Source organism: Typopeltis vanoorti, chromosome 3, assembly GCF_054136105.1.
Source record: "Typopeltis vanoorti isolate ZY-2024b chromosome 3, IOZ_Tvanoo_1.0, whole genome shotgun sequence".
In the NCBI taxonomy this organism is placed as follows: domain Eukaryota; kingdom Metazoa; phylum Arthropoda; class Arachnida; order Uropygi; family Thelyphonidae; genus Typopeltis; species Typopeltis vanoorti.
Window position 1 is genome coordinate 72,924,723 of NC_143551.1, and position 12,520 is coordinate 72,937,242.

General features: G+C 38.0%; 1 protein-coding gene across 4 annotated transcripts in view; it reads left to right on the forward strand.

Annotated features, from left to right (window-relative positions):
- The window catches only part of LOC150108266 (atrial natriuretic peptide receptor 1-like), a 352,590-nt gene that overhangs the window by 224,370 nt on the left and 115,700 nt on the right, over nucleotides 1-12,520 (forward strand). For all 4 annotated transcript variants that reach the window (XM_090415713.1, XM_090415714.1, XM_090415715.1 and 1 more), the window contains one exon: nucleotides 3,805-3,964. In XM_090415713.1, coding sequence (XP_090271839.1) covers nucleotides 3,805-3,964 — 160 coding nt within the window. The remainder of the gene's footprint in view (nucleotides 1-3,804; nucleotides 3,965-12,520) is intronic.

Below are 12,520 nucleotides of genomic sequence, written 5' to 3' on the forward strand. Positions count from 1 at the left end.
CCAGATGACCAGACCTGAGCACAGTAATCCAGATTTGATTGTATCAAGGCTTTATAAAGAGGAATGATAACTTCCTTATATCTGATCGTTAGTGTGTTCTTCAGTAAATAAATAATTCTGTGAGCTACTCTGGTGACTTTAGCAATTTATCCTCTAAACTTCAGCTCTCTACTCCACCCCCTCCACCCCCCATATTAGGAAATTGATGTAGACAGATCCCTGTCTACATCAATTTTCTGGAGTACAGTTCCCTCAATGTGATATGCAGCTTGTAATCTTTGTATCCCAAAATGCATAACCTTACACTTTTCTACATTAAATTGATATCCATTATGTTTTGCCCATACCACCAGCCTATTAAATCATCCTGCAAGCTCTATACATCACCTTGATTAACTATTATCCATTCAGTTTGCATCAATAGCAAACTGAATATCTCCTTTCAAATTATTTCCTGTAAATTATTGATTTTTAATTTTTACATAAATTATTTATGTAAAAATGAAAAATCAGTGGTCCCAGTATAGAGCACTAGTCCTAGCAGACACTAGTCACCTGCTTTCTCCTGGATTCTTCCCCTCCATATATTACTTTTTTGGTATCTGTCCATCAGCCACCATTTTATCCATAACACCAGTTTGATGTCCATCCGACACAGTGATACGCATGAATACTACAATCAGTAATTATGAAAATATCATTAAAGCAATATCCAACTCATGATCATGCTGTCCATCCAGTACATGCTACCTGTCATTAATCTGTTCTGGTCTATAAATCACATTATTTCTATGTAAGATATGAGATATAAACTGCTCTAGGTACCATTATTGTCATGAATGATGTCACTATACAAGAATGCTATTATCTCTTTGTGATTCTTCAACGATTTTCTTATTTTTTATTATTTGATTCCAATGTTCTGACATGGTGGAAATGAATCACAAATGGTATACGTTCAGCTGATGATATGTCTTGCAACAAGAGCATTATAAAGTCACTGAAAATGTAGGACTCACTTTTCTACTATTGATAAGAAAAGTAGGAATATTCAGTACATAACCCAGCCCTGGTCATGTACTGGTCATGTGAATTTTGGTTTTATTATAATTTTATTATTTGGGAGGTGGCTAAAGGTGTGGAATTTTCAATTAAGACAGGATATATGTGGAATTACCATGCTGGCAAGTATCACAAGTTTAGGAGATTGCTTGGATCAGTGCCATGGCATGTACAACTGCAAAGGCTGGATGTCGATAGAGCATGGGAAGTGGTCAAGGGACATTTACAGGACGTTATGGCTGATTGTATACCTAGGGTCCGAATAGTAAAACAAGTAGGGGTTAAATGAATGAATAACACCATTAAGCTTGAGCTGCAAAAAAAAGAAACAACTGTGGAGGGAATTTAAAGAAAGAGGTGACCTGCAGGCACACGAACAGTATAAAGTGCAGGCCAGAAGGGAAACAAGTGTGGTAAAAAAGCAAAAGTGGATTATGAAAGGAAACTAGCTATGCAAGCTAAAGAGAATCCCAAATAGTTCTTTCAATATGCTGCGAGCAAGAAAAAAACAGTACACAGCAAAATGATTTTAAGGAATGATGATGGTAAGAGGTCAATGAATCAGTCGATATAGTAGTGGAGTTACTGAGCGAGCACTTTGCAAAAGTATATCATCCAGGTGGTGACATTGAAAAAATGAAGGAACCATTAGTTTATATGGGAATTGTGATGAATGAAGTGGAGGTGAATAGTCTATTACAGAACCTTAATGTGAATACATCTGTGGGATTGGATGGTATACCGGCACGGGTCTTGCATGAAGCGGCTAAAGAATTATCAGTGCCCTTGACCATGTTGTTTAATCTGAGTCTTGGGTCTGGTTTAGTCCCGAAGGTGTGGAAAGAGGGGAAAATAGTTCCATTGCATAAAGGAGGATCCAAGACTACTGTTGCAAATTACCGACTGATCAGCATATCAGGAGTCGTTGTCAAGGTCTTGGAGAAAGGAGTCAAGGGAAAAATACAGGAATGGATTGATGAAAATGAGATACTGTGTTGGGGACAGCATGGCTTTGTGAAGGGTAGATCATGCCTCAGTAACTTGCTCAAGTTTTATAACAAGGTGACAGCTGAACTGGATAAGGGTAATGGGTTTACAGTGATACTGCTGGACCTGGCAAAGGCATTTTACAGGATACCACATGGAATTCTAATCCGTAAACTACAACATATGGGAATGGATATATAGGGTTGGTGAGATGGATAGGTGGGTGGTTGATGGAGAGATATCAAAGAGTGGTTTATTCAGGAGTGAAGTCCAAAAGACAGCCTGTGACTAGTGGGATGCTGCAGGGTTCTGTTCTTGGACCACTGCTGTTTAATTTGTTCATTAATGATATAGGGAAGGATCTAAGAGGAACAGTTCATTTGTTCACTGATGATGCAAAGGTGATAGTGAATGCAGAAGATGTCAAAATCTTGCAGGACGACTTGGATAAATTGGAGTTCTGGGCTGGATGGATGTCAATTTAATGTGACAAAATGTAAGGTTATGCATTTTGGGGTGAAAAGATTAGCAGCAGTATACCACATTGGTGGAACTGTACTCCAGGAGATTGATGAGGCCAGGGACTTGTGAGTGTTGATGGATAGGGAGATGAAGTTTAGGGGGCACATTGCAATAGTAGCTAAATCAGCTCATCAACTCACTTGGTTGTTGAAAAATACCTTGACGAGTAGAGTCAAGTAAGTTATTGTACTTCTGTACCGAGCCTTGATAAGACCTCATCTCGACTACTGTGCCCAGATTTGGTCACCTCCGTTCCTTCTTGATGGGGGAGGAGGTGGAGAGGATCCAGAGGAAAGTGACTAAGATGATAGCGGGTCTATGGAACGAACCATATGAGAACAGGTTGAAGATTTGTGGGTTGCAGAAATTAGTTGATAGGCGGAAAAGGGGAGATATGATTGAGACATTCAAATTGCTAAAGGGTTTCTATAGGATTAATTCAGAGGGTATTTTTGAGGTCAGGACTGGTGGGAGAACTAGAGGACACCTATGGAAGCTGGGCAAGAGTGTGGTTAGCAGTGGTGTTAGAGCTGGGTTCTTTACTTTTAGAGTGGTAAATGAGTGGAATAAGCTGCCAGAGTCTGTTGTGGGTGTTATGACAGTGAGTGAGTTCATGGCAAGGTATGATAGATACTGTGAGAATGTCATATAGTTGTGTGGGCATGATGTTTAGGGCCTTCCTCGATGAGTCTAAGGACTCCTTGGAGTCGCCCGTAATAATAATAATTTGAGAGAAAGAATGATTATACATACAAATTTCTGCATTTGCTTATAAGGATTACTTGTAGATGAATGAGGCAAGTTAATCATCCCACCTACTTCGAAGCTTGGGTTAGCTTTTATGAAGAGAGTGGGATTTAGCCTTCACTGTTTGTGTTGTTGCTACTGTTTATGTATGGGATGTAGGCATTGGATGCTAGTGATTTGTGATATGTATATTAGTGTTAATGTTTCTTAACTTTGTTGGTATATTTTCCAGAGTTCATTTTTTAATGTTCTGTAGTTGTCTATTTTTAACTTTCTTGGTTAATAATAATAATAAGATAAATTTTTAATTCATCGACACAAGATAGAAAAATAATTGCAATAAAAATAAACTGCATCTTCAAAAACTGTCCTCAAGAACTCTGTTTTGTTTATCTTTTTTCTGAATAAGTTTCTGTCAGCAGATGTATTTTAGAATAATGTATTTATAGTCATATGGCCCTTATTGACTCAGTGTCTGTTTTGCAGGGAATGTGCTATCTTCATAATAGTGATATTGGATCTCATGGTCGACTGCGTTCTACAAATTGCCTTGTTGACAGTCACTTTATTTTGAAGATATCTGACTTTGGACTTCCTTCCTTTAGAGATGATGAAACTTTCCTTCTTGGAAATATAAATAAAAAAAGTAAGTAATATTTATGAATAGAACTTGTTCTGTGACAAACAGTGCACAACTGTATATGCTATGTATCATCTACTGCGTTTGAATACATTTTCTATACACAGTGATTTGTACAAAATAATGAAGTATATATCTTCTGCTTTAGATAGATTTTAAAGTACTGTACTTCATTGATTTATTATTATTATTATTTGACACCTCCAGGGAGTCCAAGGACTCATCGAAGGAGGGCACCTGCTCTACAACTCCATCTCGACTATTCAATCACCAACTGACCCCAACTATACCAGCGCCATCTACCGCCGAACACCACCTATTTCCACAGACAATCGCAAACATCCATGCCCACAGCGGGATTCGAATCTGCAGCCTTTTGGCTGGAGAGTGGATAAGCTATCCACTCGGCCAACCAGGCCGGCTATGTAATATAATTTACTTCAATATTAAATTATCTTCTTCTTCTTCCTAACGTGGAATTTAGGCCAAGTGGCCAATTCCGGTCTCATGCCATCTCTTTCTTGGTCTTCTGATTCTTCTCTTTCCACTTATTTGTATCTGTATAATATTTTTGGTAGTCTGCTGTTGTCCATTCGATTTAAATGTTCTAGCCATTTTTGTTTATACTGTCTTATGTAGTGATTAATTGGTTTTATTTTCAGGGATTGTAAGATTTCTTCATTTGTTTGGTCCCACTTGGTATATCCAGCTGTTTTTCTGAGGAACTTCATTTCTGTTGTTTGAATTCGTTTTTTATCTTTCCTTTTTATGGTCCATGTTTTGCTTCTGTATAGTAGAGTTAGTTTTGACAAGACATTATATAGGCTGATTCTAGTGTGTTTTTTTGTACTAGGGATGGCTTAAATATATTATTTATTATGCCATTTACTTTGACAAAGTTTAATATTTTAGTGTCTATGTCTTTTTCTTCTTCATATGATAGACTGCATCCCAAGTATCTGAAAGTGTTTACTTGTTCTAGTATTTTATTATATGTCACTATTTTACTTCTTATTGATTTTCTCCTTTGAATGCCATTATTTTTGTTTTTTCTTTAGATATTGTCATATTATATTGTTTTGAGATATCATTTAATGATTTTAATGATCTTTGTAAATCATCTTCTGATGTAGCTAATACTATTTGATCATCTGCAAATAGTAGTGTATCTATCTTCATTTGCGGGTCATTTGTAAACCAAATGGGTTATACTGTTTCCAGATTGTTATAATTTTATTTATATATATATATATTGAACAGCAAAGGTGAGAGGGTACATCCTTGTCATACTCCTCTTGATATATCTTTCCATTTTGAGATGTATTCTAATTTAACTGCTATTTTATTTCCTGTATATATTTCTTGAATGGATTGTAATAGTTAGTTTAGTATGTTAAAATCAGTTACTATTTTAAACAATTTTTTCCTACTAATTTTGTCCAAGGCTTTTCATAATCAATAAAGGCCATGTGTGTTTCTTTTTGAAATTCTCTTCTCTTTTCTATTAATAATTTTAAAGTAAAACTTGGATCTATGCAGGATCGGCCTTTTTGGAAATCATTTTGTTCTTCTAGTAGTTTGTCCTCAACATTACTTCTTAGTATCTCTTTTAATATTCCTGTATATATTTTATATCCTATATTCAGCAGACTAATTCCCCTATAGTTATTGCAATTGTCTTTATTTCCTTTTTTATAGATTGGGATAACCAGTATTTTTTTCCAAGAGTTAGGGATTTTTCCGGACATCCAACTCACATTAAAAAATTTCAGAAGTCTTTCATTACATTTTTCACCTGCATTTTTGTATAGTTCTATATTTATATTGTCTTCTCCTGGTGTATTCCTATTTTTCATCTTCTTTATTATATTTTCCAGTTCAAATATTGTGATATTTTCTATTAGGTCATTCATTGTCTTATAAAATTTTATTTCATTGTTCTCATCTGTCCAGAGATTTTGGAAATAGTCACGCATTTTTCTAAAAATATTGTTTGTATTTTTATCTTTTCTTTTATTTCTTTATTCATGCATTTTATTACTTTATAAGTTTTGGGTTGTGATTAAATAAATCACTTTTCTAGTTCTGTTATGAAATTGTTCCAACTTTCTCTATGTTTCTTCCTTACTTCTCGTTTTACAATTGCACTATTTCTTTTATACTCTGTTTCTGCTTCTCTTGTTTTGGAATTTAGCCATTTCTGGTAACTATCCTTTATTTTTTTTATTATATTTTCTATTTCTTTGTTCCCATCTCATAGTCCTCTTTTTCTAATCCAATTGCGCTTTATTCCTAAGGTTTCTGTTGCTGCTTTTGTGAGAATTTGTTTCAAATTTTCCCATTCATCTTCTATGCCACTTGATTCATGTGTGGTTTCTGTTTTTAAGTTTGTGCATTTTTGATATTGTTGTTTAACTTGAGGATCCTGTAATGAAGAAATTTTGTAGCTTGGCTGGTAAGAATTTTCAATTTTATGCGTTTTTAGCCACTTTAGCTTAAATCGAATTTTTTCTGATACCGTATAATGGTCAGAATTTAATTCAAAGCCTCGATATGCTCTTACATCTAAAATTAACTCTGTTAATATAAAAGTTGTGATAAAGTAGTCAATTACTGATTTGTATCCTCTGGCTGACCAAGTATATTGATGTATTTCCTTGTGTTTAAATATTGAATTCATTATTCTCATATTATTATAAATGACAAAATTGCACAGTCTGCGACCATTTTAATTATTATTATTATTATTACCCAAGACCTCATGGAGTCAAAGACTCATCTGGGAGGTCCTTTTATCACACACACATACACACACACACATCATCATACCGTGTCTTAAACACACTCAAAAATAAAGTGACTGCTTCCTTGGACAGAGGAAGTGTCTGCTCCTTGCAGACACCAGACTCTCAGGCAAGGCATTCCAATCATTTACAACTCTGCATGAAAAAAAACTGCCTCTCACTCCCCTACTCACACCTCTTTATACAGTTTCCAGGGATGACCTCTGGTTCTTCCCCGATCTTCCACTATTTTCTGTAGAACTTCTCCAGCATTGATCCTATAACAACCTCTTACTAACTTGTAGGTCTCTATCATATCACCCCCCCCCCTCTTCCTCTAGTCCACAGACTCTGCAAATTACATCTTCTCGATCTTTCCTCATACTCGACATTCCAGAGGTCAGAAACTACCTTAGTCAGTCGCCTCTGGACCCTTTCCAACATCTCTTCATCCTTCTGAAAACCAGGTGACCAAATCTGGGCACAATAATCCATGATTGGCCTAATGAAAGCCTTATACAACAGAACAAGATTTTATATACTTCTATAAGTCAGTGTCATCTGCATCATCTCCAGATGCCTTTGTGTTGTCTTTGCAATTTTGGCTATATGTCCCCTAAATTTCAGATCTTTATCCACTATCACCTTCAGATCTCTTATTTCCTCCACCTTCAACAATATATCCTCACCAAGCATAAATTCTGCATCCCATCTTTGTTTTCCAAATTTTAAAACCTTACATTTTGCAACATTGAACTCACATCCCCATTTGCTTGCCCAATCACTCAATTTATTCAAGTCTTCTTGTAAAGCTACAACATCTTCTTTACTCTACATGGTTCATCCCAACTTTGCATCATTGCAAACAACTGAATATCTCCATCCAAATCTTCACCAATATATTAATATACAAATTAAACAGTAAAGGCCCTAAACCAAGCCCTTGAGGCACTCCACTAGTGACTTTCCTTTTCCTGGATATTGCACCCCCATACACAACTTGTTGATACCTGTCAGATAGCCAGTCTCCAATCCAATGCACTAATCTAATATCAAACCCCATCTGCTCTAGTTTGACTGTCAACTTATCATGAGGTACTCTATCAAAAGCCTTTGCGAAATCCAAGTATATTACTGTGTATCCTTCTCCTCTGTCCAAGGAAGCAGTCACTTTATTGTAATAAATAAGTAGATTACTAAAACATGACCTCCCTTTAGCAAATCTATGCTGTCCATCAAAGATAATACCATTGTTGTCAACCCAATTCTGGATCCTAGTTCTCACAAGCTTCTCCAACAACTAACCACAACACCTGACACACAGATAGACCTATAGTTTGATGCTTGAGTTCGATCATCTCCTTTATGAAGTGGCACAATCTTTCCCTCCTTCCACTCCTTAGGAACTTGACTGAGTACAAGACTCATATTAGTTGACACCTGCCTTGACATATTAAAAAAATATGTCAAGGCAGGTGTCAACTTCCTGGCACTTTCCTGCAGAATATGTGGTGATATATTATCAAGTCTCACAGCCTTATTAACATCTAGTTTACTCAACTCCTCATACATCTCTTGCTCACTTACAGTTTCTCCTCCCCCATCATCTACTGCTCTCAATCTCTCAATGTAGTCACATTCACAAGATTGAAAGACCTTTATGAACTGCTCATTAAGTATCTCCATCACACATTCCCCAACAGCTGTCTTTATACCATTTTCTCCAATCAATGTCATCCTTCCGTAATCATTCTTTCTTTTGCTGGCTACATATCAAAAGAACTCCTTAGGATTCTCTTTGGCTTCATTAGCTAACTGCTGTTCATACCTCTCTTTAGCTAACCTCACCAACCAAGTCACCCTCCTTGCCTGGTCTTTGTAGACCTCATGAAATTGGTTATTGCCACTTCTCTTATGATGTCTCCACAATGCCCCTTTTCTCTGTATCGCATTCTTAATCTCTTTAATAGATTTAGTTTAATCCTTTATCGCAGTGAGAGCAAACAAAGTTTGCACCTGAAAATATCTTCAGGACTGAATATAGTGTTGTACTATCTTATCCAGTAAGTAGTGCAACACCAAGGCAACTCGTGGCAAAGGTGGAGCAAGCTACCAGGCACTTCTAACCCAGTATCTCCCATAATGCAAAACACATTTCCTATGTGGATATGTATACTGTTATGCATTAAAGGGATTGGCCATCTACCCAGACTAGTTTCGACCTTTATTGAGGTAGAATGGGAGTTCATGCCTTTCATCACTGGCCTCTTTAGATTTAAAAAAAAAAAAAAAGTTGTGCTGAGAGTCAGCTTGATAGAGAGAGAGGAGAAGAAAGATAGAGTGGATAGTAGTAGGTAGTTAAAAGAGGCCTCAGTCGATCCACCTGGCCTGACTTAAATGCCAGCACCAAGCAGATCTCCGACATTATCTCCCTCCATCCGTTCTCCTCCGCGTTCTCCGGCCAGCCACCTCTTCAGATGTCTGGCCGATGAAAGAAGTGAAAAAACAAATGCAGGAAGACACACATAAATTGAAAATCAAAAGAACTAGGACACACATAAACAGAAACAACAAAGGAGCTAGAACACGCATAAAGAGGACAACAAAAACAGAAACAACAAAGGAGCTAGAACAAGCATAAAGAGAACAATAAAAGTCGGTGAATTAACAGAAAAGTACTGCAAGAACGGGGGAAGAGCCTGGCCCGAGTGATGCAGCCCGCAAGGAGCTGCACCGCCTCGCTGTAAGCCTTCGCCGCTCGGGTTCTCAGGTCTGCCCCCTCCTATGTGGATTAAGCGTGAACATACAAAAACAGAACCAAGAAACTTAGAAGGGGCTTTTTTTTTTTTTTTTTTTTTTAATGTCATATTTGCCCTGCTATCTCTTACCGCTTCCTCATAGTCTTTTACCACGTTTTCCATCACTGTGAGTACGTGTACTGACTCTTCATCATTAAGTTGCCATATTCTCTTCAAGCATTCATTCCATTCCGCTCGGTCGTAAGTGACTTTCCCAAACTTGAGCCATATTCTAAGACTCTCTAGCTCACCTTCACATTGCAAAGCCACGTCTCCCTTTTCCTGTACAGCTGTGTGGACTTTGTTTTTTATCTCGGATTTATTCCTAAGATAGAATAGGATTCGTTCTGTTACATTCGAATATTCATATCGGGGTTCTTTTCTTTTTACCGATTTTGTAATGGCGTGAGAAGAACCGGTGTTTGTATCCTGTTTATTTCGTTTCATTTCTCCTTCTTCTTCTGGTGTGATGGGTCGTTTTGTTGTACTGGTGTTGATTTCCATTTCCTCTGTTTCTGTACTGTTATTGTTGCCTTCCGATTCATTGGTGTAAGATTTCATAGTGTTCTGTTTCTTTTTCATCCTAATTCTCCCTTCTGCGTTCCTCCCAGTAGTCGTTGCGGTAACTGGCGGTTGGAGGGCTGGAAACTCTTCTGGTTCAGTTGTTTGTGGTTCGTTTACTGTTTGGCCGGTAGCTCGAGAGTCCTGTGTTGTGAGCTTAGGAATGGCTACTGCCACAGGTGTTATGGAGCCTCCTGCTCTTTCTGCAAGGGTCCTATTAGGACAAATATCTATTTTATGGGATGTGTTCCCACATTTACGGCACGGTGACTCACATTGATTCAATGTGTGTTCTGTCGATAAGCAGTTGCGGCATGTGTTGTTTTTCGGGCAGTGAGCGCTAAGGTGACCCAAAGCGGTGCACCGAAAACATTGTTTTCTTACGCCTGGATAATTGACTATTACTCTTGCTGAGCCTAAAAAAATCAAGTTGGGGACCTCGGTTTTTCATCTCGATTGAAATGCTCACTTCCCCTGATTTCCACTCTGGGATATCCGCGTCTTGTCCGAATGTTACGTTTCGGACAGTCCCCCACTTGGAGAAAATGGTTTTAATGATTTCCTCCCCTTTCTCTAGATATTCGAGTGGAAACCTGTCAATTTTTATGGATTTTAAAATACTTCCGACTAGGAAGGGTAGGTATTTTTTCCCTTCACATTCTACGCCCTTAAGGAGCGTTTCTCTTGTTTCTATGTTGTTTGTTACTACTTGGAATCTACCCCCCCCGTAAGGGGTAAGCCCATAAATACTTTCTGCTTTGACGACTTTGAGAAGAGCTCTCACAAACGTCGCTTTGTCGATGTTTGGGTCAATTTCGATCCCGAGAGTACGAACTCTTGGCAAGAATTTCGACATTGTTTAGAAGCAAATACCTTACCAACGGAATAGCAAATTTCAGTCCCCAAAAGGAAATACCCTAAAACGGACCTGCACCGATTGGAACGAGGCCGCAAAAAATAAAAACCAACAAAAGAAAAACTAGAAGGGTTCTTACCAAACAATACTGTAATAGGAGCTCTCTCTCGGGATCTGGTAACTGGCAACTGGAATCCAAAAGAAGACTGGAACATGGAGCTTTCTCTCGGGGCCGCTAAATCTGGAACTTGAGGTCTCTTCAGTGGGAGCCAGGCGCAAGTCCTGGCTCCCACTGAAGAGACTACTTACACTCCTATGTAAATCCAGAGTAATTTTTAAAAAAGGTGATAAACCTTTTGGAAACTCCCATAGGCACAGATGACTTGCTACTGCTTCTGCCTGGTATCTCCAGCTCTGGGCCTGGCTCCCACTGAAGAGACCTCAATAAAGGTCGAAACTAGTCTGGGTAGATGGCCAATCCCTTTAATGCATAACAGTATACATATCCACATAGGAAATGTGTTTTGCATTATTGGAGATACTGGGTTAGAAGTGCCTGGTAGCTTGCTCCACCTTTGCCACGAGTTGCCTTGGTGTTGCACTACTTACTGGATAAGATAGTACAACACTATATTCAGTCCTGAAGATATTTTCAGGTGCAAACTTTGTTTGCTCTCACTGGGATAAAGGATTAAACTAAATCTATTATAGTCTAACCTAGTGATAAATAAATTTTCAACATCTTTCTCTAAATCCAGAGTAATTTTTAAAAAAGGTGATAAACCTTTTGGCAACTCCCATAGGCACAGATGACTTGCTACTGCTTCTGCCTGGTATCTCCAGCTCTGGGCCTGGCTCCCACTGAAGAGACCTCAATAAAGGTCGAAACTAGTCTGGGTATAGATGGCCAATCCCTTTAATGCATAACAGTATACATATCCACATAGGAAATGTGTTTTGCATTATGGGAGATACTGGGTTAGAAGTGCCTGGTAGCTTGCTCCACCTTTGCCACGAGTTGCCTTGGTGTTGCACTACTTACTGGATAAGATAGTACAACACTATATTCAGTCCTGAAGATATTTTCAGGTGCAAACTTTGTTTGCTCTCACTGGGATAAAGGATTAAACTAAATCTATTATAGTCTAACCTAGTGATAAATAAATTTTCAACATCTTAATCTCTTTATTCATCCCTCTCACACCTACCTTATTTAACCTTCTCACTCTTGGAATACATTTAGACATTGCATCTACTAGATAGTTTTTGAAAATCCACCAATACACCTGCAAGTTGTCTCCTGAACTCTTCATAATCACTCCCCCCCCCCGTAGTTCCACATATATCCTTTTCTCACAGAGGTCCTTGCACTGCTGGCAACCACACAGGTAATCACCTCATGGTCACTCTCACCAATTGGTGGATGGTTTGACATCTCATTTATAATTACATTCTCTGATGAGATGACCAAATCCAAGATCCTGTATCCTCGTGTACCCTTTGTTACATACTCTGTGAGGTAGTTATCCCTCAAAAACTCAAGAAACTCATTTTCTTTACTTCC